General features: G+C 41.5%; 2 protein-coding genes across 3 annotated transcripts in view; one reads left to right on the forward strand and one right to left on the reverse strand.

The window, feature by feature from the left end:
• The first annotated feature begins 1,171 nt into the window (after window positions 1–1,171).
• On the forward strand, window positions 1,172–10,335 carry spopla (speckle type BTB/POZ protein like a). Of its 2 annotated transcripts, XM_079821290.1 has the most exons (12): window positions 1,172–1,383; window positions 2,085–2,215; window positions 2,795–2,931; window positions 4,204–4,325; window positions 4,424–4,575; window positions 4,722–4,849; window positions 6,304–6,481; window positions 6,887–6,942; window positions 7,040–7,162; window positions 8,334–8,476; window positions 8,575–8,628; window positions 9,045–10,335. In XM_079821290.1, the coding sequence occupies exons 3-12, from the start codon at window positions 2,854–2,856 to the stop codon at window positions 9,187–9,189; spliced, it is 1,179 nt and encodes a 392-aa protein (XP_079677416.1). In that variant the 5' UTR covers window positions 1,172–1,383; window positions 2,085–2,215; window positions 2,795–2,853; the 3' UTR covers window positions 9,190–10,335. The 2 variants fall into 2 exon arrangements, with proteins under 2 accessions (XP_079677416.1, XP_079677415.1); XM_079821289.1 differs by lacking the exon at window positions 2,085–2,215 and having other exon boundaries at window positions 1,206–1,383.
• A 1,576-nt stretch (window positions 10,336–11,911) lies between these two features.
• Window positions 11,912–26,499, reverse strand: part of nxph2a (neurexophilin 2a) — a 33,445-nt gene continuing 18,857 nt past the window's right edge. The window contains exon 3 of the mRNA XM_079821103.1: window positions 11,912–14,411. Within this exon, the coding sequence (XP_079677229.1) occupies window positions 13,659–14,411 (753 nt within the window). The 3' untranslated portion in view covers window positions 11,912–13,658. The remainder of the gene's footprint in view (window positions 14,412–26,499) is intronic.

Genomic DNA, 26,499 nt, shown 5'->3' on the forward strand with positions numbered 1-26,499 from the left:
TTGACGATTTGGCATGATCTTGGATTGTTTGGTTCTTCGAAGCTCATCCTGGACTTGCTGTCATAGTAACAGGTCCGTAAGCTTAAACCTGCTCGCGAGCAGGCTTATTTCATGTAAACAGGATTAGATTGCATCTTGAGGTGATACTTAAAATCTGTCCCAGCCACTGCTACTTTATTACAAGAGTGCATTACTGAACCAGGGGCAATAATAATAATTTTAAATAATAATATAAAAATGTTATATTGTATATGTATATGAGAATGTATAATGTTGTGTATAATACTATAGACACAGCCACTTGATTGAGAGATTTATTTGTGATGGAATAATTACTTTATATAATTTTATTTTTATTGGTTTACACACATGTTGTACAGTTAATCTGAGCCGTGCATTAAGTGATCACGGATATTATGGGAGTGGCTTGATGCAGCGCAAGAGAGGATAATTTGATCTTGACCCATAAGAAATGTAAATACGGTCACGTTACAAATCTGCTTCAAATTAAATTAAAAATTAAATTACAACATTGAAATAAAAATGTAAAGGGTGTACAAATACTGTATAACATCGTGAATATAAATAATTGGAAATCATGTTTAAAAAAAAAAAAAAAACATTTATCATCTATTATAACTTTTATGTTGGTTTGGTCGTTTGGCTGTTTCCTTATAAAGGTTCAGAAATTCGTGGGGGTTTTGTGTGTAATTTGTCAAGTTTTTTGCCAGGTGGCTTTTTTAATTATATGATGTCATTACGTTGCTGTCTTGACGCCAGCCAATCGCTGCATTGCTGATCGTGGTTTCGAGTATCGATGCATCTGCCCTCTTCAGGGAAAAAAAGAACGCTCAGTAATCTTAGATCATTTAATCCAGATATTTTAATCCAATCCGCAAATTCGTTTGAAGAACCAAATTAGCCAGAGATCAGTTATCACGATTAAAAGATCTGGGATCTGTCAAATCATCTTAGATGTATTAAGCGAGGTACGAAGAACGGGCCCCAGCTCAGCGATCTGTCTTTCTGCCTCCAGGATGCGCACGCACCCTGCAATGTTTGTAAACAGGAAACCCGTGTATACATTTTTGGAGATCTCTGGCTTAGGCTAATATCTGGTTTGTTTGGCCAAGGCGCGCCCCCGCTTGGCGGAATTACGTACAGCCACAGGAATGACTGGAGCGCGGCCCTGTCTGCTGTCTCCCGTGCTTTCGCTTCCTTCACTGGTAGGATAAGCAGCACACACTGCAAGCTACTGTGATGGGCTGCTTTTGAAAAGACAAATATACACTTCAATCTCAAATAGTGGCGATTAAACTTAGCAGATCCACAAGGACCGTCCGAACATTGTATTTAACAGTATTTACAGAATGGCGAGGAAAGGTTTGTGCTTTAACTGATCTACTTTTGTCAGTGTTGTGGATATAGTTTAGCTTGCTAACAACATAGCCAACTAGCCGACAAGAATCTGACTAGCTCAAACAAAAGACTTGATTCCTTTTGTCCCTGTGTCCCTAGATTGTTTAATTTATACACTAGGTTTTCAGTGAATGATATTTAGCTGATATAGAATTAAACAATAGAAGCTGACCACACAATGATTTTAATTAGATTTGGTGTTTGCACCAAGGCTAACCAGTTTCTTTTGCCACATTGACCAAGCCCAGAAAACAATCTGACATTTAAAAACAAATGCCCAAAACACAGAAAAAAATATGTTATTCGTGTACTAAACATTTTAATTTTAATGTCCTGAATTAAATTGGTTGTCAACTCAATGTTAGGAGCAGTTAATCCGGATTCGAACTCACTCAACTGAAGTTAAATTGTAAATAGCGTAATGAAGTTTATAGACCGTCCATTAGAGTTCAGTTAATGTTTTTCAGAAATCATATAGCTGTGGATGCTGGATATGTCTCATTATATATTTTGTATTAAATGTGATTTCAGTCTTTAGCAGTGTTGATAATGTCATGATGATGTACTGCTGATCTTCTTTTAATTAGTGCCTGATAAATGCTTATGAGTGGATTGAAATGGCAAAGTTTATCGTATGAAAGATATGTATTTATTTATATTTACAGGTTGGGATGAGGAGCCTTTGGATCATGCTGTAATGTCACAGTAAAGCTTAAGCTTGTTTCTGCAGTGTTTACCTGATACATGTGTACAATGGCATCAAGAAATGAAATTCAAGATATTTACTAAAGCTTAGGTGAGTTGGAGGGTGGTGTGCAGTCATTATTTCAACTTGAATTTGGTTCTGTTAAGTCAAAATAGTTTGGTTAAAAGTGAAATATAGTCAGGTGGATTTGTCCGTTGGTTTACCAAAATGCAACTAATGTGCCCTTGACTATACCTTGTCAACAAGGGCAAGTTCAGACCTGCCTATCAGGCCTGTGCCAACAAGCCATTTAGTCCCTACATTGGACTTAACTTATTCTGATGTTTTTCATCAAGCAGAGCTATATTTAGAGTGATGGTTTCTCGTAAGCATTTTCATGGATTTAAAACACATTTTTTGTGGTGATGTTCTGTCACACTACAGACTGGATTGTGATATTGCACGCTTCCGGTGTTAAAGGTTTTCATAAAGCTCATTCTTTCATTTCCTTCCTCCACTTTTGATAGATTTTGTGCCCTGAGTTGGGGTTAGCGATGACTCTCATTTGAACACAAAATGGCTTGCTGATGGCAAAGTCAAAGATTTGTTATTTTCAGGTCAGGAGCAGAGGCAGAAATTGCTGCCGTTTATTTTTCTTATATGATGCCGTTGCTCTGTGTTTCCATAAAGGTCAAGTGGTGAAAGCTTTAGGATCGTCAGCGCTTCTTGTAGAGAGGAGTGAGCTGGCGATGTCAGGGGTCCCAACCCCTCCTCCTCCAGGGGAGATGTCCAGCGGGCCTGTGGCAGAGAGCTGGTGCTATACCCAGGTGAGATGGGCTCATATACAGACTTTGCTGAAGAATTTTGGAAGCTGCTTGATTGTTTACATCACATAATGTAGACTGTATTGCACAGAAGTTGAATATATATACAACTTTATCCCTATACATACACTTGTGTAAAGCTATCTGATTTTCTTTTTTGTTGCAAATTGTTACTATATTATATTATCGCTCAGCTCTTAATATAAATTTGAACATATAGTGTATCCAACTTTATCCGCATACATGCAGTATATTCACGCAGGTCATTATATACGATATAGCATATCAACTACTTCATTGCTTGTATCATTTCAAAATATGAACTATATCATCGCCCGGCTCTAATCTGCTAAATGCGACTATAACACCGTTTCCTAACCAGACGTGGCAATACCACACCCGGTAAAAGGTGTCTTTTCCATGTTAATAAGATTTTTTTTTTTTTTTTTTTAACTGTCAATTCAGTGTAAACAAACAAGTCTATTCTATGGCCAAGATTGTTTTAGTCTCAGTATTTATTAGTAATATTATAATGGTGTGTCCATTTCATCGCCAGTGCAGTGCGCTTGCAGAGAAGCCCCCACCCCCCACGCTCTTCTGATTGGCTGTGAATTTTTTTATTTTGTTGCATCTGGTAGTCGTGTCTCATCTGGTGTGGATAGACAAAATGCTTGTCACTGGAATTAACATGGTGTAAGGCATAAATATATTAAAAACATTAACATCATGATTTTCTGTAAAGCTGCTTTGAAACAATTTGTATTGTGAAATGCATTATATTGCGCTATACAAATAAATTTGACCATTTCTTTCATTTATTTTAATTTTAATATGACTCTTAAATGATGTGTAGCTTGAGCAAATGCATATGTTTTGATCTCTTGCTTGTTATGGCGCTGTGCACAGTTTGATCTAATGAAGGGTAATCAGTGCATTAAAGTAGATAGAGTGACACTTTATTGTGCAAGTGATAATGAAACTCAAGCAGTCATCATAATGTGGTCATGCTGGTTTATCAGATACGGTAAAATGATACCCATCGGATATTTGTCTCAGTAAGACTTAACCTCAGGCTGATGCAATGCAAAGTTGAATAGGAGCCGTTGAGTTGTTTAGGAAGTGAATCAGATGGTAAAAACATTTGAAGTTGAAGCCGCAGGAAGTGCATGTGTTCTCATAGCATTCTATGTGTTGTCGTCCAGGAATGACTGCACATTGGTATGTGTGTTGACAGTTATCCTTTTACACTGATGGTAATCTTTGGTCATCTTGTAGGTCAAGGTAGTGAAATTTTCCTACATGTGGACCATAAACAACTTCAGCTTCTGTCGAGAAGAGATGGGTGAAGTTTTAAAGAGCTCTACCTTCTCTTCAGGGCCTAATGATAAGATGAAATGGTGAGGAGCCCTATTAATGTGTTTGTGTGTGTTATCACTTATCATGCTGTCATGCTCATAAGACATCTCAATGTCTCTGCATCTTTGTCTATCTTCAGGTGCCTGAGGGTCAATCCGAAGGGACTCGATGATGAAAGTAAAGATTATCTCTCGCTGTATTTGCTATTAGTTAGTTGTCCAAAAAGTGAAGTCAGAGCCAAGTTCAAATTTTCTTTATTGAACGCTAAACGGGAGGAGACAAAAGCTATGGGTAAGAATTTTGTCTTAAAAAATTTATTATTGGAGTCCTGTTGTTTTAAATGCTACTTCTATTTGTAATCCAGGATCAGCTGATTGCTTTTGGTACTCTTGAACAGAACATTTCTAACTTGGCTCTTACTTCTTTTCCCAATGCAGAAAGCCAAAGAGCCTATCGGTTTGTACAAGGCAAAGACTGGGGCTTCAAAAAATTTATTAGGAGAGATTTTCTGCTTGATGAAGCAAATGGGCTGCTACCAGATGATAAACTCACATTATTTTGTGAGGCAAGTATGCATTTACTTCATAATCTGTTCAGTACCTCAGATTCAGACCTCCATGCATGAAAGTATTGGTTTGGGTCAGCCTCACCTGATTAATCTTTTTAAATTGCGTTTCCCTTTAAAGCATTTTTCAGTTATGCACCGATAGATTGTTTTGTGCAAATTTTGAATTTAAGTTATCTAAGATTCATGTGAAACATTTTTTGAATGTATGTCATCTATGTTTTAGATTTTAAAAAATTCAAAAATGTAAGTGATGTAACTAAATAATTGAATGGTGTCGTAATTTTTTAATAACATGTATATCAACAATTCAAGAAAAATCAAGCATTGATATGATTTTAAAGATTACATGTCTTGACACTTGCTTTTTTGATCTAGATTTTAAACAAATTTTATCAACTTCGATATTCTTATTTGTCTTTGACCTATTTGCAGGGCAAATTTTTTGACACTTTCTTGATTTTGTCTGATCCTTGGGGTGATTTATTATTGATTTTTCATAAAACATGGAAATGTGGAACTTGCAAAATGTTAGGCTTTTCTCCTGTAAGTAGATTGCAGATTGAATTTCCTGCACGCTCTGATCCGTTTGTATGAATATGCTAGTAGCCGTTTGACAGATCACCCTTCTCTTCAGAACGTAGCAGGATAGAGACATCACCTAGAGCGGCAAATGAAATGGGTTGTCAAATGAATTTACTGTAACACAATTATGAGTCTTGCTTGAAAAATAGTCGACATGCCTGGTGAGATCTGCTGCAGGGTTTAATATTTGCAGGGAAATTGGCAATATCACAAGGCAAAGTTGAAACTAAATGCAAATTGCAGATAATATGTTTTTCCTCATTAATTGGACGTTTTTTGTAGATGATTATTGCCAGAAAAACTATTAAACAACTGCAGGACGCTTTCATCAGTGTTTCTGATTGCTGCAGTTGTTTTTCATTTTGCATGAAAGATTTTTTTTTTCTTCTTGCATTCACCTTCATTTTTATCAACACTGGAATATTTTAGAAGCGGGCTCGATTGCTAGTACTCTAAATGAGTCAACGATGTATACAGAGAAAGTATAAATAGGAGCACTTAGTCAATTAGTACTTAATTAATAGGACCTGCATTTTCCCTGTCCAGTCTCCATTGCTGTTGCAATCACATAATTAAAGGAATAGTTCACTCGAAACAATTCCGTTGAGCAGTGTAGCATTTGAGGTCATGTTTCGTCATGGATGACATCAGAGCTTTGATTTGGTTGCAGTCAAATAAATTCACCAGGACACACTACCTCGGGTGCTCTATTGCATTTACATGGTTCTGAGAAGTAAATGAATACTGCCAAGTAACATATGCTTTTAACATGTTGTTATAATAAAATATAACAGGACAGTGCAAAGGCTTTTCAGTACATCACATTGCATTACCAGACCAAGTGGATTAATTGAATGTGTGTTAATTAGGTAAGTGTTGTCCAGGACTCCGTGAACATCTCTGGACAGTCCAACATGAACATGTTGAAGGTTCCGGAGTGCCAGCTTTCTGATGACCTGGGTAACTTGTGGGAATGCTCACGCTTCACGGACTGCACTCTATATGTGGGGGGGCAGGAGTTCAAAGCCCACAAATCCATCCTGGCAGGTGAGTCTAATCCAGACCCCCAGCCCTGCTGACGACATCACCTCCATGTCCTCCTCTCATCCCAGGGACGCTAGCTCAGCACCCACCCTTCTGAGGGGTTGTGTATCAGTTTGTGTGACCTTGTCGGTATTTTTTCTTTCTTTCTGAGGTCGTAATTCTTCAATATGACAGATTTAGATTCATCATTGAAAATCCAGAGTGTGATCCACTGCTAATGTTCTCAAAGGACGACTGGGTTCATGATGTAACTTCTGCAATTTGTTTTAGTTTTTTTGCCTGTGTAGATTGACTCCTAGGTCTGGAATAATCTAATAAAAACTGGACTCTTGTGTCATTTGTTTTTGACTGTGACCATCGAAAGATGCTCATATAACGTGACTGACAGATTTATTGCTTTCTTGACAGCGAGATCACCGGTCTTTAATGCCATGTTTGAACATGAAATGGAGGAGAGTAAAAAGGTATGCATTTGATGCTCTTCCTATGTTGCAATATTGTTTCTGATACTTTTGCTGTTATACTGCTTATGAGTTCATAAGCTGCTTTGTTTTCTTACAGAACCGAGTGGACATCAGCGATGTTGAACCAGAGGTTTTTAAAGAAATGATGGGCTTCATATACACAGGAAAAGCACCAAATTTAGAGAAAATGGCTGATAGTTTATTAGCTGCAGCTGATAAAGTAAGTCTGGGTGTTTTATGAACTTGATAATGTTAAATGCATATATTTTATTTTTAACCATCTCCTAATGTAATAAGAGAAATGTTTGCAATCAGGGCATACACTACCATTCAAAAGTATGGAGTCAGTAAGATTTTTTAAAATATTTTTTAGTTTTTTTTAATGAAGAAATTTAATATTTTTAACACCAAAAAGGTGAGGATGTGAATGCATTTGTACTAGTAAAAAAATCAAAATAAATGCTGTTCTTTTGAATTTTCTATTCATCAAATAATCCTGAAAAAATGTATCATGGTTTACACAAAAATATTTAGCAGTACAACTTTTTTAAACATTGATAATAATAAGAAACATTACTTGTACATCAAATCAGCATATTCGAATGATTTAATGAGTAATGATGCTGAAAATTCAGCTTTACATTCACAGGGCTAAATTGCATTTTAAAATTTATTCAAATAGAAAATGTAAAATTTTATTTTTGTGATCATAATTTCATAACATTTGGAAAAATCTTACTGCTACCAAACTTTTGAACTGTAGTTAGGGCACGAGCACCAATGGTGCGAGGAATTGCTCCATTTATATATGTGTGTGTGTGTGTATTTTGAAAACCAAAGTGGTAATTATGTGGGTTACCTTTTTTGTGAAACTGGCAGGAGATAAAAAAAGGATCAGGAAACAAACCGTTTGTGCAAAAGAATAGTTCAATGAGAAGTGAAACTGTCATTTACGCACCCTTATGTTGTATCAAACCCATATGACTTTCTTCTGTGGGAAGAAATTTTGATCTGATCACTAAAGCCAAGTGGTTCGTTGAAGAAGCTCAGACTCAAAAGAACAATTTAAGCATCACTACTACTTTCATGAATGCATCGTGGTGAGCTAGGGAGAATATTAAGAGTGAATAAACATATAGTTTGTCTCCTATTTTTGTTTTGGAGCTTTTTCCTTTTTGAAGCTTGAAAGCTTCAGAATATTGACCAGTACGTGATTACAAATGTATTATTATTTTGTGTTTCATAGATGGAAGAAAGTCATACAGGTTTGGAACAACATGAGGGTGAATAAATGATGCCAGAATAGTCATTTTTGGGTGAGCTAATGCTTAAAATGGCACCAAAAACCTTTGAGTTTTGTTCAGTGTAAGTCATGTGTGTCATTCTCTCAGTACGCTCTGGAGCGCTTAAAGGTCATGTGTGAGGAAGCCCTCTGCAACAACCTCTCGGTGGAAAACGTGGCAGACACCCTCATCCTGGCCGACTTGCACAGTGCCGAGCAGCTCAAAGCACAGGCCATAGATTTTATCAACAGGCAAGCGCCGCCAAAGAAACTCTGCTTGATAAATTCCTGCTGCCATGGCTGTTTACCAGCCTGAGAATGAGAGTGTTTTTCTTCTATCTTATCCATAGGTGCAGTGTCCTCCGACAGCTGGGCTGTAAAGATGGGAAAAACTGGAATAGCAAGTATGTAATTAGCTGATATGTGTGACACAAGATTAATACCAAGCTCTTATCTGCTTTCTTAGATGCATTAGAATTCATTGTTTTAGGTTCTGGGCAGCCCGAGCTGCTTGGCTGGTACCCACAGCCCGCGTATATCTCCTGATACCAGTTATTAATAGACTCTTGACTGTCTGAAACGTCAAGGAAGGGAACATTTCTACATTATAAACGTATCACAAAGCCTCTATTATAAGATCCCTGGCACCCTGCTGATCGCACTCTTCAGAACGGCAATAACTCCTGCATTAGTGCATGCTCATTCGGCCTTTTGTATAAATAGAGTTGCTTGCATCTCCCATATGCACCATTTAATTGAGCCTCTCGATTTTTAATGCTTCTTGTGCTAATACTGAAATGTCTTCACCCTCTCCTGACAGTCATGCCACGGACATAATGGAGACCGCGGGCTGGAAGTCAATGATCCAGTCTCATCCTCACTTAGTGGCGGAGGCTTTCCGTGCGCTTGCGTCAGCACAGTGCCCCCACTTCGGCCTGCCCAGGAAGCGCCTAAAACAGTCGTGACAACGTTCCTGCTGCTCTCTTCGGCCTGTCTTGGGGCAAAAGCCAGAAAACTGCAGAGTTTCGACTCTATCCCATTGTCATCTGACCCGACGGCACGTGACTGGGACGGGCTGGCTTCTAAACGACAGCGAAAGCTGTTCACACCCTTCTCGAGCAATGGGTTCGGCATCTGAGCTTTATTTTGCGAATCTTTCTGTCACTTCAAACAGCCTTAAACTATCTGCCATGACTCTTGTGTGGAGTATTTGAATTCTCTCAGTTCTACTCTGTGCCTGCCTTGTCCCACGAGACCAGGCCTCTTCCCTGTTGCACTAGTTCCCAAAGTCTCGCTGTTTTGATATGGAGCTCTCTAGGAATGTGTCAGGAGTTTGATCCACAGGAAATAGTATATATTCCTAATGTTTAGTTGTGCGACTAGACATTAAATAAACGTTAACACGATGAGTGCAAGGTCATTTCTTTACACTTTTTGAAAAGATAGCTATGCCCCATATTGATGGCACGATTTCTATGTAAAGACACAGTTTAACCACGTGGGGAGGAGAAAATACTAGTACTATTCCATATTGTCGGAAAATGAAATGCATTTTGAGATATTTGTATTGATATGTGTAACAAAATGAATTACTGTTTGTGTCCTGCCCCTTAACCTGTGAAAACAACATGTGTCATCTAGTCACAATTTTACAAATGACTACATTTTTAGACTCAATAGTGTTGCTTCCCTTGAATTGGTCTACCATAAGCAGACAAGTAGTTTAAAGTTGTCTGGCCCGTAATGCATTTGTGTGACCTGATTGAACTAGTCAAGACAATCCATCTCCGAACACGCTGTCCTCTGTGATCAGGAAATATTTGGATGCTGAGCATCAGAGTGTGGCATTGCTATGTATGTCATATGGATGGATTGATGAATGTGTGAGTGGAAAATAGATTGATTGTCATTGATCTATCACGGTTTTGTTTTGAGCTGTGGTGTTAGTCAAACTGACAGTGATTTGGAGCAGTCTGTATATTGTCATGCTATACTGACTTGTTCTGTTAAAGGACATGTTTTGTGAAGATTCTGGAATATGTTCCATCTTTTAAAAAAACAATATTGTCTGCGAGAATGCCTGCATTAACTCATTAAAAAGTTTTTCAGCATTCAGTGGTGTTTTATGTATTATTTATATTCTATACTTCCGTTCAAAAGGTTGGGGTGGTTAAGATAAGTCTCTTATGCTAACCAAGGCTGCATATATTAGACTGGAAATAAATACGTTGTGAAATATTACGCTTCCTATTTTAAAATATTCTGTGATGGCAAAGCTTAATTTTTAGCACCATTATTCCAGTCCTCAGTGTCACATGATCCTTCAGAAATATGCTGATTTGGTGCTCAAAAGACATTTCTTATATCAATGTTGAAAACAGTTGTGCTGCTTAATATTTTTGTGGAAACTATATATTTTTTTTAAGGATTCTTTGATGAATTGAAAATGTATTCGATATAAATTTTTTGTAACATTATAAATGTTTTTGTGACTTATTTTGTTTAATGCATCCTTGATGAATAAAAGTATACATTTTTTTAAATCTTTTTTAAAAATCTTACTGAACCCAAACTATTGAACAGTATAGCTATTACGGTTGCACCACTTTATTTTACAGTAGGCTACATGATGCACTTAGTACTGGTTAATATAAGGTAACTAGTACATAAGGTCATGTTTAGGAGTACCTAGTTTTTACCCAGAACAATTACATAGTATATGGGGAACAGGAATGTAGAATAAAGTGCTACCGATATTATGTCAAATATGATGTTTATTATTAAGTCATTTTTAGATTTGCAGTATCAGTTTCTTAATAATTGACACACTGATTTGTTCACTCTGTTTGGATTATGTACAAGTAGGTGCTCAATTCAGTCCTTCTAGGGAATAAGATTTTCTTCAATAAGAACTGTGTATTATTTCATGATCTCATCCTGAGTAGCTTATTAAGTTTCGCAAGAAGTGAAATGCCATCTGCAATATGACTAATGTTTTGACATTTTGGTTTGGTTATTTGTGTGAATAGCACATTTCAAAAAGGTGAAAAGGGGTGATGGAATGGTCAAAAAGAACGATATAAAGACAACCGGCCATCCAGCTGAATTCCAGATTGCATTTTGCTAAACATAATAGTCATTTTGCGATTGATTAAACATTGCAGTGTTATGCTAGGCTCTGTAATGCAGCACAAGTTGTGTTGCCATGACCGTTGTGATCTCTGCAGCAGTCTCAACGTATTGCTCTCGCACCCTCTATGATGGGGAAATCGAGGCTAATTAAAGTGAACAGCATGCAGTCCGTAATCTGAGCTATCAAACACACATCTTTTTCCCGTGCCAACATGCCGCTTCATGCCGCCCGTTTTCCGCGGCTCCTAGGGAACTGTGATAACATTTCACTATTAGAAACCCTCTCTCCCACTCCTGTCTGTCTGGAAGACAATTTTTAAGTGCACCACTGAGCTAATGAGACGTTGCGGATTCATTCAGTTGTTCTTTTTTCAATCATAGGACAATTCAGTTTTGTCTTTTGTTCTTTTCTTTTCTTCTGTCTGAATCGGTTGGTAGGAGGCCGTCTATGTTCAAAGCCAAAAACATGACAATCCATTCTGAAAGAAACAAAAGGTTAACACTTGAGGAAGAGTCCATCGTTTGCATGTGCATAAACTAATGTAACACGGGTCTACACATCAGAAAGCATTTTATTGAATATGATCAGGTATTAAAGCTTAAAGAAACTAAGCACATATCACAGGATGTAACGGTTTTATCCAGAGGTAATGTGATTTTGCACTAATTTTTACTGATTTAAGAATCAGTGTTTAATGTGGTCATAAAAATGACGGAGAATATATGCATATGTTTCACTACAAATCTCACATATACTGTCTGGATATGCTTCATGGTTGTCTTCGTGACAGTCATATTGAATAAAAGCTAAAAGAAAGCTGGGAGCTCAGGTATTTTGCTTGAGCGTTTTTTCTTTTCTTTTTGTAGGCTATATTACAGATATTGAGGACAAACATAAAGCGTACAATTTGCAGTTGTGAAAAATAAAGCTGTGACAAGCCAGATGACTAAAATCTACATCTACTTGTTTATGCATCAAATTGTTTATGTTGTATTGAGAGAATAAAGAAACTAATTCATCATTAAAAGGCAAAATACACACGGTTTTATCGTCACATTTATACACTATTCACAAAATTGCACACAGGATTATAAACTAAATACAATTATAAACAGCTATCTTTGTATCGACATGTTCTTGATGCTAATGTTCATGTGGCAAGACAATTAGAGTATCAGTACAATTAATAATCCATCTGTTTCTTCACTTCGAGCAGAACTGTGATCCAGATCAGTCGCTCTGATATGAGAAGAATGAAATAAGCGGCCATAAACTGTTTGGCACGCACACACACACACATATGGAACCTGAGAATTCCAGTTCTGATTATCAGACTATGGCATTTCAACTGGTTCATTGTGACACACTGACATTTAGACTATAATGTGCAAACAAAAAATGATTCCTTCAATTGATTTCCAGGTACTGTTTAAAATGATGAAAGACTCGCATGTATTTCATGTGTGTTTGCATAAATGTCTGTATTTACTCCCGATCTTCACTTTTCGAGGAAGAGTGTGATTCCAGTCCAAAGTCACTGGCATGAATAGAGGTTTGCTACATGACTGACATGCTAAATTTCAGTTTTTGGCTTCGGTCCCCTCTGTCATGGTTTGTAAGTGAAATTTCCCACTATAATTAATGTTAATTAGAGCCTGGAAATGTGGATCTCTGTGGCGAGACCATGACAAAGGGTTGTTAACCGGCTGCCAGATTCACTAAATCCACCTGTCCAATGAATTGTGCTCTACTGAGACATCGCAAATTACTCTTTGAAATTATACACAAATCTCAATTCACACATAGATCTTTTGTGAAATGCAGAATCACTCAGAGATTTGTATGTGATGTCTTTGCTGTATGATTTAACCCGTTCGCACCTCGTACCATATCTGCTTTCCACAATTTAGCGGCAAACACATTGCTCAATAAAACACGCACACACTAACACACACATAAACCTCACAATAAAAAGGTGTTTCACTTATATTCTATCCTCTGTAGGTCTGTGATTGATTAGCTTGACAAATAGCAAAAGGTGTTTTCGGGAAAACTTCCCAACAGAACTCAAACCACGGGATGGGATGTGGGACGTTTAAAGCCAGAAACAAAAATGTTGATCAGTTATTTTGCCATCAAACGTCGTGGCTGCCGTATCACAAAAGGCAGAGGTTGAAGCACATGCCAGTAATGTATAGCCTAATGCGAAACATCTGGATTTATTTTAATTGCTTCTAAATCAGATGAAACACATGGGGGAAATGAGGTTGACCATTCTCACTGTGGAGGAGGGACTGGATCTTAACCCGTGGAAGCGTACGGCGTGTCACTGTGGTAGTTGTAATCTGGGCAGATTTTCTGCACCAGCTTATAGTCAGTGCTGTAAAAGGCGATGTAGATGCATATGACTTTGAAGGGCTTTGAGCAGAGCCAGGACACGTGGCTCTGGGTGGACTCTTGGTAACACACGTTAGATGGGTCGTAGCTGCAGTGTGAAGTCTTTTTGCTCCGGTCCGTTTTCTGGTACTCGATACGGCAGTTGAAAGATTTTGAGTCTTTCGTCTCCAGGGTGGACTGCTGGGCGATCTCAAACTCCACCACCTTGGAAGGTGGCACCAGGCTTACGGAGACGTTCCCCAGCCCTGTGGAATTATGACGAAAGTAAACGCTGAACGTGCCGTTGCCGTGGTCCACTATCTTGCCTGTAATGAGGAGATTTAGTTTCACAGTCTTGATGTTGGAGTTGAAGTCACCCCAGCCGAACATTTTTTTAAACTTGCCCGTTTTCACGATGGGTCTGCGTTTAGTCCTGCTCTGCGACTCTCTGACATCTGTCTGGTTAGATAACCAGTCCCAGGAGTCCTCGATGTTTTCCAAATATGTAATCTCCCTCCTGTTGCTCTTGAACCCAGGGGATCCCCGGGCGAACAGGCGCAGGGGGTTGAGAACACGGGGGCTGGCACTTTTGGGGGAGGGGTGCTCCTCGTTTTCCCCCCAGTCCACAAGCCCCACCTCTGGAATATGGACTCTTCTGCATGTGACCTTCCAACAACACTGAGAAAAACACAAACACGCAAACATGAGAATCCATCATTTTATATGTATAAGTAACATTCACCTGTAATCTAATATTATAATCTTCATTATAATATCAGTTGCCTTGATTGAATTATTTTTCCCATTCTGTTTTCCCATAGGAATTATATAAAAAAAGTATAAACAGTTACATAAACCAACCAGCTACGAAGTGAATTGCATCATTACAAACTTTGATTTGAAGCAAAAAGTATTTGAAGATTGAGAGAAAAAGACAAGACTGTGTACTTTAGAGACTACGTAATGGCTTTAATGTGGGAAAGAACTACAATCCCATGAAGAATTGCGAATAAAAAATGATGCAGAAATATAAATAAAATCATTTAAATAAAATGTAAGCAATATATTGTGCATACCATAGTGTATAGGGACACTGATATGATATGTGAGGATTGTCTTGGTAATATATGTGTTTAAAAAAACATTCAAATGATCTGCATACTCGAAAGTGTAAACACAAAATTATTTCTGCAATAAACTGCAGTGCTGATCCTATGTGCCAAATAACCTTTTTGCTCCAGGATTGAGTTCTGGTCCACTTAAGATAAAGTCTTAATAATTTGTAGAAATAAGCCAAACTAGTTTTGCTGGTAATTAGCGCAGGCTGCCATCCTGAGGCACGGCTGAGAGGATCATTTGCTGAAGCAGATGTGAAAGTAGGGCTGTTTGAAATCGCACAGACGAGCAACCCTGTATTTTCTCTATAATTACTAATTTTGCTGTAAGCTTAACAGAAGCATATGAGAACTCAGTCAGCAAAGGACTATGTTCATGAAGACATTTCCATCTGAAATGGTCCAGAGCGTATTAGTATTTTAGAGGCTTTGCTTTATCAAATAAGGTTAAAATTATACGTAAACAAAACATTTCTGATTGTCTGTGTAAACATTTAGATGGGTGGGAAATATTGTTGTCGTGAAATAGCTTAATGGCTGTAGAGAACATCATGCACAACATTATAAATGATGCAAACAGCCAGTAATAGACCAGTAATTTGAAAGTTCCCTGTTTAATGTGAAATCAATGTGTCTCCCATGGATTGGGGGGTTTGTTCATCTATCATTCTTCACAAAACTTAATTAAGACAATAGCTCCACATAAAAACACAGAGAGAGAACACAGTGTAAATTTCCATAATGAATTTACGGGCTGCAGGTGAAACTTTCCAGCATCTTCTGAAAGTCCAATGAACAAAGATGGAAGATAACCTACAATGGAAATGAAAAAAAAGAGATAGAGATTTTTCTCTGTGATGAAACATTTATTCACTTTTGAGTCCCCCTGGTATTGTGCGATGTTCGGTAAACTAGAGCACTCATATCTCTGTTCTTGCATTTGGTTGTGAGTCGCTTCATTTTTCATTTTGCAGACCTCAATGGCTTGACAAGGGAAGATGAATACCATTCACATTTAGAGAAAATGTGGTGAGAGACAACTTCAGGTGAAGCAGGAAGGAGATGATAATGCTAATGTAGAAGCAGTTAAAGGATGATGAACAACTGGGGAAATTGCTGTGACAAGTGGAGGGATCACAGGCAAAATAAAACGCTTTACTGCCTTGAGAGGATAACTTAAAAGGTTGTGCTGACAATCGGTCCCAATCCTTTCCCTCTCTACCTCACTCATGCTCTCACTCTCTTTCCTACATGTAGGGTGGTAATTCTACACATATTTTGGTAATATGTTTGATGTCTAACTCAAGGAAAGGACTGAAGCTGTGACTTTGGTAGAGGTAAGGCATACATGGTTTGCTAAGGGGAAAATCTAAGAATGTTAATTAAGACTTTAACTACAGTACTGTCCTGCCGGCTATAGACTCTATTTACATTACATTATAGTAATAGACAGATATTTACCTTTAATTTAATCCAGAAATGCATTTTAATGCAGTTATATACAGTAATTAGCCTCAAGTTCATACAAATCCTATCAGAATAACCACAGGGTTTTGGGGTAGGGTTAGGTGATAGAATATACAGTTTGCACGGTATAAAATAATTTTGTCTAAAAGTCCCCATAAAATATGAAAACCCAATGTGTGTGTTTGTGTGGTTGGTAAACCCTACATTATGGGGACAAAAAGTTCCCACAAGGATGGCGATAGCAGAAATCTTTGACCTTGGTTTGTGGAGACATTTTTTGGTCCCTATGAAGAAAAACAGCTTATATATCATGCAAATTATGTTTTTTGAAAATCAGTTCAGTTTGTGTGTGTGTGTGTGGTGTGTGTGTGTTTTTGTGTGTGCATGTGTGCACAAAACTTTGGGGTCGGTAAGATTTTTTAAAGGGGTCAAGAACTGCATTTTTTTTTACTTTATAATGTTCTAGGAGGTCCACTTATAATGTTATCAAGATTTTTACATAAAAAAACATAATTTAGAAGTAATAAGCTATTTACTATCCTGTTTTGACCCTCTCTTTCTAAAGGCCTGTTCACACGGGACGATTTTCGCCTATGTTTAACCAGTGACTAAACAAAGGGCGCCAATGGGAGTGTGCACACCGATGCGCAAAAACGGCAGGCATAAAAGCACCATTTAAAAATATAGTTTTTTGTTTTGACGTAGCGCGTTAAAAACTGGCCGATCAATGAGATCGGCGATTTTGTTCACGTGCCTGGAGCTGCTGAAGTTACAGTAAAACACGACTTGGTGACGCTTAAGCACAAAACGGTCTTGCCGAGCACACATTGATACGACGAAGAAGAAGTAGGTAGACAAAGAAGAAGATGAGCTGCTAATGCTGCTTGCCAGTTAGCAAAAAGTGTGTGAATGGTTTTTGCAAGCACGTAAATACTGTCTCTCTTCTTCTGCGTAGTGATGGGCAGACCAAGGCTTTGTGAAGCACTGAAACAGTTTAAGCAAGTGTGCCATAATGTTTCGAAGCTTCGAATCAATCCGACACCCGTCTCTACGGTGACACCTAGTGGTCACTTGCATGTGTTCATCTGAAATAACCATGACAATGATACATGTAAAAAAAAAAGTTTTTAACATCTGTCTGACAACTACATGATCTTGGTTTTGTAACCTGTAGCCTTTTTTGGTCATGAAAAATTAACATTAATAAAATAAATAACGCCACAATGTGTCACATTTGTTACATAAACATTTGTATTAATAATATGATTTGCTCTGCTGTTGAAGGACTTAGCCAACTTCTTTTTTTACATATCATTTCTCCAGCCTTTGAAAAAATCCTCTCACAAGGGACACTGGCATGCACACATACAAATGAGGGAAAATCACTGCTATCACAAAATCACTCTCCTCTCACAAAAACCCACGAGCTGAAGATGGATTAACTTCACTTTTAAACTTTGTGGGGAATTAGGTTCATACAGATGTGCGACTGTGTGGTTTGTTCCCACCCCTTTCAATCAACCCAAATCAAGGCGCCACCTGATGAAACACTTCGAAGCTTCAATTAGCCATAGTGTTTCGAAACATCTGCGCTTCGGGAACTCGACAAAGCGCAGAAACGTCAGTTTCATGTCAGCTATCCCTACTTTTGCGTGACAAGCGAGTGTCAGAAGCGTAAAGTGCCGCAGCACTAGCTTGTGTACCGGGAGCGCCATCTACTGAATTTGCACATTCACTCGGCGCATCAGCAGTGAAAATCGCTTGGGTGTGAACACTCAATACGCACCGAAAAACGTCTCAAAAAACGCTAGCGCAAAACCATGTGTGTACAGGCCTTAAAGAGCACCTATTATGGCATTTCAAATGTTCCAAATATTGTTTTAGAAGTCCCCAACAACAGTTTTGCATGCATGCAATGACAAAAAAGACTTTAGTTTTCTTATAATATGCATTGGTTTTTACCTGTTTTGACAGCGATTCTCAAATTATTCCTTTAGTGATTCACTTTTCAAAACCCCGCCTTTATGTGACGCTAATCTGCGGTGATTGGTCCGATGACCCAGTCAGTTGTGATTGGTATAGTCTGTGCAGATATTTTCGGAAACGGAACGCCCATCAAGTCTTATAGTGACAGTAATTTGTTAATATGTGTCAGGAGTTATGAATATGAAAACGGCGTCGGTACCGTTTGATTGTAATATGAGCCTCAGCTGATCTCATTCATAAAAAAACTCCTCTATTCTCCTCACGAAGACTCGCGACAAATCAACATCCCTCAGGGCTTTTAGTTCAAAAGTGTGCAGATGAGGAGACATATTGTCTCACTCACTCATATGTCTGTGTCAAATTTCTAAACAGAGGAGTATTTTTTATTCAATACTTCCTCAAAATGCGCAGATGTAGCCTAATCATGAGCGATTGAGTCTCTTATGTGTTGTTTTCAATTCATACTGGCAGCCGGATGGCGCTCTGTGCACATGTAGTCCATATATGGTACAGACAGACGAAGAAGATACCATGTGCCATAATAGAAGTCCATTATAAAAGCTTCCTGAGATCGCGAAACATGCAAATAGAGACATTTGAAGACTAATAAACACACAATCGCGACGATGTATAATAATAATAATAATAATAAGTTTAATTTATACAGCGCCTTTCCCAAGCTCAAGGACGCTTCACAATAACAGTAAATAACAAGCAATTTACACATAGACGGACAGTGGACATTTGCCCAGTCCAAGTAATGAGCGATTGCAGTTGCAAATACAACATGAAATACAACATGTATGGTTTGTCTTTTAGCCACTTAGTCTTCAAATGCTCATCCTTGGGCAGATGAAAAAAGTTTGCTTTTGAGTCGCACTTCAGAACACAGTGTCTCGTCGCCATGATGTTTTCTAGTTTTCACTGGAGTCTTGGAGCGCAATAAGTGGGCGTATCGTATTCAAATAACTTGACAAGTTGACATCATCTAGTCAGAGAAAAAGCTTCGGTCTTCTAACGATTCTTAAAAATGACTCAGAGTCGACTCTTACTTTTGAAAGAAAATAACTATATATACGGTGCACTGTCATATTTCAAACTTTGCAGGATGTTTTTGTTCACTTAGATCTATGTTACACACTACATGAAAGGTAAATTTCAAAATTCCATGATAGGTGCTCTTTAACCCTGCGTGCCGCATTCAAGACCTGGAAGTAAACGCCCACTGCTATGATTGGGTAACAGTTTTGCATCTTACAATAATGTCCAATGTTCCCGCCATTTACACGTGTGCAATTGTTGAAAAATGTTGAAAAATATCTTGTTACATAGTTGAGACATTTTCCAACAATGTGAAACATTTATGCGTATTACATATGCGTTATAAGTCTTGGTTGTGTTAAATAAAGTTTAAGTACTTGGAGTTACCACAGTTATAATTGACAAAAGATGACATATGGTGTTTCTTGAAACCGGAATTATGAATGAATGTACCATTGTTCGTCACACTGTCATTCTCATAGGCTATTCATAGTTCATCCCGATAAAAGGAAAAACTTTTACATTGGCATTTGCAGTTTCGTGGTTTAAATGAAATGAAACGTGATGACAAAACAGAAGATGTCGCTCACTGAAGCTTTTATTCAGGATTACAGCGAATGACTTGGATCAAAGCAATAACAAAACCAGCATTCTCTACGTGCTAAGTGTATTTGATAATCCAACGCATTAACCCCATAAAAGCCGAACAATCACAACTATTCAGTTTGACTGCGGTGCTACAGTATTAATTCTCAGTACATACCAAACAATCTATCACACAAATCAATAGGGACTACTAGGGATGTCAAATTACACAAACTCCCATGATCGATCATTGTTTATATTAAGGATCAAGTAATCAATTAATTGTTAGCCTTAATACTGCAATATGCGTCTACAGCAGTGTCTTATAGCCGACACCATGACAGGATGTGCAAATGCTGCTCAAAACGCCATGTTCCTCACCAAATGAATGAACATCCTCACCAAATAAACCCTAAAAAGGGTTTTAGTCTAAATAAAGGGCTAGTAGGATTGTAAAATGAGTCGATGTGATTATCATTTAATGAAATAACTTATTTAATAATCAAATATAACAAGTAATACAACGTGTCACCAATGTTGTCTCAGATGCGTGTTATTCAGAATGTGTGGACGCTCTCTTCCTGGAACAACGCGCTGAAAACGCCAACTAAACCCAATGAATTCACAACAATTTATTAAAATAGTGTTCTCATTAGTGTTATGTAATATGACAGTCCCAATCATAGTTATTATTAGCCGTGCATTGCTGTTTGAGCGCACGCGCTTAATGAACACCGGTAAATTGGAGCAATTTTTCATTCATGTTGTGGACGCGCTCTTCCTGGAGCAATGCACTGAAACACGGCAACTATTATTATATATTATTATTATTATTATTTTACAATGTTTTATTATTGTTCTCTTTATAATGTTATGTAGTATGACAGTCCCAATCATAGTCATTCGTTGTGCATTACTACTACATGACACATGTGAATTGGTGGGCGGGGCTAAAGATGCAATGATGTAGAAGTTGCTTTCCTGTAGCTCAAACAGTAGAGCATGGCGCTAGCAACGCCAAGGTCATGGGTTCGATTCCCAGGGAAAGCAAGAATTGACAAAAAATGTGTACACTGTAAAAAAGGATTTGAGGCTTTTGCTACCTCAACTTATTTTCATAAGTCAGTTCAACTAAAATGTTGAGTATACTTAAGATATTAAGTTTAGCAGTGCCCAACTACTCCGTTTAATCAGAGTAGTTCAGGCAACATAGATTTCTAAGTTGTTTGAGCGGCCCCTGCATAACTACGTCGGGAAACCCCGCCGATCTCTCCTATGAGCCCTCCAGAGCATGCGCCAGAAACTGCCATTTTGAATCAAGAGTTGCTGAGGTAAGAGCTTCTAACTTTCTTATTTTATGAAAATGCTTGTTAAACTGAGTGTAAACTAGATAAATATTACACAGGGTTGTTGGTGGCCACAATAAATATATTTTTGTCTGCATGTCACAGTGTTTTACACATGACCACGGATGTATAACTCGTTCTACGAATTCGTTCCTCGTTATAATTAATTGTGTCAACAAATGAACAAATTAAGAATTAATTCACTTAACTTATTATATTCTCATTTTATCAAATTGTGGCTGCATTGTAATTCGTTCCCTCATTTATAATTAAAACGAGTTAACAAACAATGCGGCCACTATTTTCCTAAAAGGAGGGAATTCATTTTTAATTTGTGACCACAATTGAATCACGGGGCAACGAATTAATGTCGTAGGATTGAATGTAGAATAATGTCTCGTGTAAGCACTGTTTTAACCCTTGGATATCATTAAAACGGCTTGTAAACAGTCACAAAATGTTAAATTTACCTCAGAAAGCCATGAAATGACCATAACGTATATTGTATGCAATACAAATGTCTTATGCAACTATGTCTTATTTTTATAAAGCATAAAGAAACTAAATTCTACCTCTAATTCTATTTGGGAATAATAATTTTCGGACTATTTGCAAATAACGTCTCGGTTACGTATGTAACCCTCGTTCCCTGAAGGAGGGAACGGAGACGTACGTCGGAACTGACCGACGAATTGGGATCTGATCTCAGAGACCAATCTACTTCGAGTGTATTAAAAACGAGCCAATGGAGATTGGCATGCGATCCACGCATTCCACGCACCGCCCCGCAGCGCGGGTATAAATAAGGAAGTGGAATGCTTGATCATTGCCTTTTTCTGCTGAGGAGCCGAACTAGTGACTCGGCCCCCTAGCGGAAGCACAGCACCTGGCGACGGGACGTACGTCTCCGTTCCCTCCTTCAGGGAACGAGGGTTACATACGTAACCGAGACGTTCCCTTTCAGTCGGTCACGTTCGACGAATTGGGATCCCTACCAAAACGCCAGGGTGCTGGCCCTTCCAGCGTCCTGCTTGAGCGCACTGGACCGTCTTAGATGGTACGGAAGTCAGGGCTCCAAGCAGGGTGACTATTGGATAACGCTGGGAAAGCGTGCCCGTCTCGGGAGATGGTACGCTGCGGAGCCACGTCCTTCGTAGAAGGCTAGGCGGCAGAATACACATAAGGACTAACCTGGCAGGGTAGTGCTACATATGGCAGTCTCTGGGGTGGTTCCAGCCTGGTCCCAGGGGGGAAAGAACACGCCCAGAGACGACAGAGCGGGCTCTGTCAAGGGAAAGACACGGGGCTAGCCGAGTAGGGCAGCTGGTACCGTGGAAGAATACACATATGGGGTAGCCGTGAGGGGACCGCTACATATGGAACCCAGCCTACACACACGTTTCACAAGCATACGGGTGCAGGCCTGGCGTCAGACGGCCGCAACGTCTGGCACCGCAGGGGTGACGGAGGAGCTCGACAGGGTTAGCCGTTTCCGGGGAACACAACTGGAGAAAATAGACGCACGTATCCGGCCCAGAGGGCGGGAGTGGCGTTGCAAGCCGACACTTAGAACGGGCACTTAGCGCTACTGGCCACTGGGGGCGAGGATGCGGGAAGATACCGGCTCTACACGGAGGCTATAGAATCTAGCGAACGTGTTAGGTGTCGCCCAGCCCGCAGCTCTACATATATCTGTCAGCGAGGCGCCTTGAGCCAGCGCCCAGGAAGAAGCAACACTCCTTGTTGAGTGTGCTCGCAACCCGAACGGGCAAGGCACGTCTTGGGACTGGTAAGCCAAGACGATAGCATCCACTATCCAGTGGGCTAACCTCTGCTTGGAGACAGCCTTTCCCTTCTGCTGGCCTCCGTAACAGACAAAGAGTTGCTCTGAGGTCCGAAAGCTTTGAGTCCGGTCGACGTAAGCGCGAAGAGCGCGGACGGGACATAACAAAGCCTGGGCTGGGTCTGCCTCCTCCGAGGGCAGCGCTTGCAGGTTCACTACCTGGTCCCGGAAGGGAGTGGTAGGAACCTTGGGCACGTATCCAGGCCGGGGTCTCAGGACAACGTGAGAGTTGGCCGGCCCGAATTCTAGGCACGATTCGTTGACCGAAAGTGCATGCAGGTCCCCTACCCTCTTGATGGAGGCCAATGCTGTCAGAAGCACTGTCTTCATTGACAGGATTTTAAGCTCCACAGACTGCAAAGGCTCAAAGGGAGGGCTCTGAAGTGCTCTGAGCACTAGAGCTAAGTCCCAAGAGGGTAACGCTCTGAGGAACCTGACGATTAAGTCGTGCTTTCCTATGTACTTACCTTCGACTGCGTCGTGATACGCCGCTATTGCTGCGACGTACACTTTGAGGGTGGAGGGAGACAGCCTTCGCTCCAGCCCATCTTGCAGGAAAGAAAGCACGACACTAACCGAACACCTTCGGGGGTCTTCCCGGTGGGAAGAGCACCATTCAACGAACAGGTTCCACTTCAAAGCGTAGAGGCGCCTCGTAGAGGGGGCTCTAGCAGAAGAGATGGTGTCCACCACTGCCTGTGGTAGACCACCTAGAACCTCCGCGTCCCGTCCAGGGACCAGACATGGAGTTTCCAGAGGTCTGGACGCGGGTGCCATAGAGTGCCCCGTCCCTGAGAAAGAAGGTCCCTCCTCAGGGGGATCGGCCAAGGAGGGGCTGTCGCGAGGAGAGTTAGTTCTGGGAACCAGGTCCGGTTGGGCCAGTAGGGCGCAACTAACAAGACCTGCTCCTCGTCCTCCCTGACCTTGCACAGGGTCTGTGCAAGAAGGCTCACTGGGGGAAACGCATATTTGCGCAGGTCCCGGGGCCAGCTGTGCGCCAGTGCATCCGTGCCGAGGGTGCCCCCGGTCAGGGAATAGTACCACTGGCAATGGGTCGAGTCCGGAGAGGCAAACAGGTCTACCTGTGCGGCTCCGAAGAGGTCCCATATCAGCTGGACCGCCTGGGGATGGAGTCGCCACTCCCCCGGAGGTGTCGACTGGCGAGAGAGCTCGTCGGCTGTCTGGTTCAGCGCACCTGGGATGTGAATGGCACGAAGCGACCTCAGATGCTTCTGACTCCAAAGGAGGAGGTGGCGGGCGAGTTGGAACATGCAACGGGAGCGTAGACCACCCTGACGGTTGATGTACGCAACGGCCGCAGTGCTGTCCGTACGGACCAGTACATGCTTGCCACGTAGCGGCCCCTTGAGGCGGCGCAGTGCCAAGTGTACCGCTAACAACTCGAGGCAATTGATATGCCAATGCAATTGAGGTCCCGTCCACAGACCTGAAACTGCATGCCCGTTGTACGTGGCCCCCCAGCCCGTGGAGGAGGCATCCGTGAAGAGCACAGCATGCCTGGACACTTGTTCTAAGGGCACTCCGGCCCGGAGAAACGAAGCGTCGGACCATGGGCTGAAAGTTTGGCGGCAGTAAGGAGTCACTGGGACCCGGTACTGGCCGCTCTGCCACGCCCACCTCGGGACTCGGCCATGGAGCCAGTGTTGAAGCGGTCTCATATGAAGCAATCCGAGCGGCGTTACCGCGGCTGCAGATGCCATATGCCCCAGGAGCCTCTGAAAAAATTTCAGTGGGACCGCCGTCCTGTTCTTGAACGAATTCAAGCAGTTCAACACCGACCGGACCCGCTCTTCCGTGAGGCGCGCAGTCTGGCTGACCGAATCCAGCTCCATACCGAGATAAGAGATCCTCTGCGTGGGACAGAGTTTGCTCTTCTCTCGGTTGACCCGAAGGCCCAACAGGCTGAGGTGACTGAGCACCATGTCCCTGTGTTCGCACAACTGCTCCCGAGACTGGGTGAGTATGAGCCAGTCGTCGAGATAGTTGAGGATACGAACGCCGCGTTCTCTGAGCGGAACAATGGCTGCCTCTGCGACTTTCGTGAAGACGCGAGGCGACAGGGACAGCCCGAAGGGCAGGACTTTGTACTGATATGCCTTCCCCTCGAACGCAAAACGTAGGAACGTCTGTGTCGAGGAAGGATAGAGACATGAAAGTACGCATCCTTCAGGTCGATCGCTGCGAACCAATCTTGGGGACGGATGCATTCGAAGATGCGTTTCTGCGTTAGCATCCGGAACGGGAGCTTGTGCAGGGCCCGATTCAGGATACGCAGGTCCAAGATTGGCCATAACCCACCCCCTTTCTTGGGTACAATGAAGTAGGGGCTATAGAACCCCGCCTTCATATCGGCTGGAGGAACCGGCTCGACCACGTCCTTCGCCAGTAGGACATCGATCTCTGCCCTTGTACTTGTGAGGCCGGTGAGCGAACTGAATCGCGTAGCCGAGTCTGTTGGTACGGATGAGCCAGCGAGACGGCCTGGGGGCCGAAGCCCAGAGACCGCACAAGCGGGACCAACGGCACCACAGACGTACCCGGGGTGGGGCAGCGAGGCGGAATAGACAGACCCGACTCGGGAGGCCCGGAGGCAGCCCTGAGTGTTGTCTGAGTATTCCAGGGTGGGGCAGAGTGTGGGTGAGAAGGCCCGGGGGCGTTCTCGGTGCCCACACTGCTGCCCCCTGGCGAAGGGAGGGGAGGAAAGAAGTGACAAGGCCCGGGGGCGTCGCACACTGCCAACCTGGCCCTCTTGGGGCCCAGGGAGAGAGGAAACTGCTCTGAAAATGTGGGTACCGCTGAACTCCGGAGAGCCAGCGGCAGAGTATTGACACCAGTCAGGGCCCCCGGTCCTCCTCCGGGGGGTTGAGGGAGGGGTGCGGACACCAACTCCCTCGGAGCAGCTCCTGTTCTCCCTGGGCTGCCCATCTCAGGGCCGCTTGCCCTTACGCTTGCTTGTAGACTAGCAAGCCCTGAGTGGGTTGGGCGCCTCCCTTACGTCCGACACCCTGCCTCCCAGATGGAGGCTGCTGCCTGGGTTTCGCAGGGGCAGAGGCGGACGCAGGGGGGGCGCCCTCGGCGACAAGCAGGCAGAGGTGCTGCGAATTAGGATTTTTTTTTTTTTTTTTTTAAACCACCTCTGTCTGCTTCTAGGCCATCGAGAACTGCTGGGCAAAGTACTCGACGGCGTCGCCGAAGAGGCCAGCCTGACAGACAGGGGCGTTAAGGAACCGAACTTAGTCGGACTCACGCATATCTGCCAGGTTTAGCCCCAGGTTCCTGGACCACTAGTGTGGACATCGCCTGACCCAGGGAGCGTGCAGTGACTTCCGTCGCCCAGAGAGCGAGGTCCACCACCGCACGCA

This window comes from Gobio gobio (assembly GCF_949357685.1).
Source record: "Gobio gobio genome assembly, chromosome: 7".
Classification (NCBI taxonomy): domain Eukaryota; kingdom Metazoa; phylum Chordata; class Actinopteri; order Cypriniformes; family Gobionidae; genus Gobio; species Gobio gobio.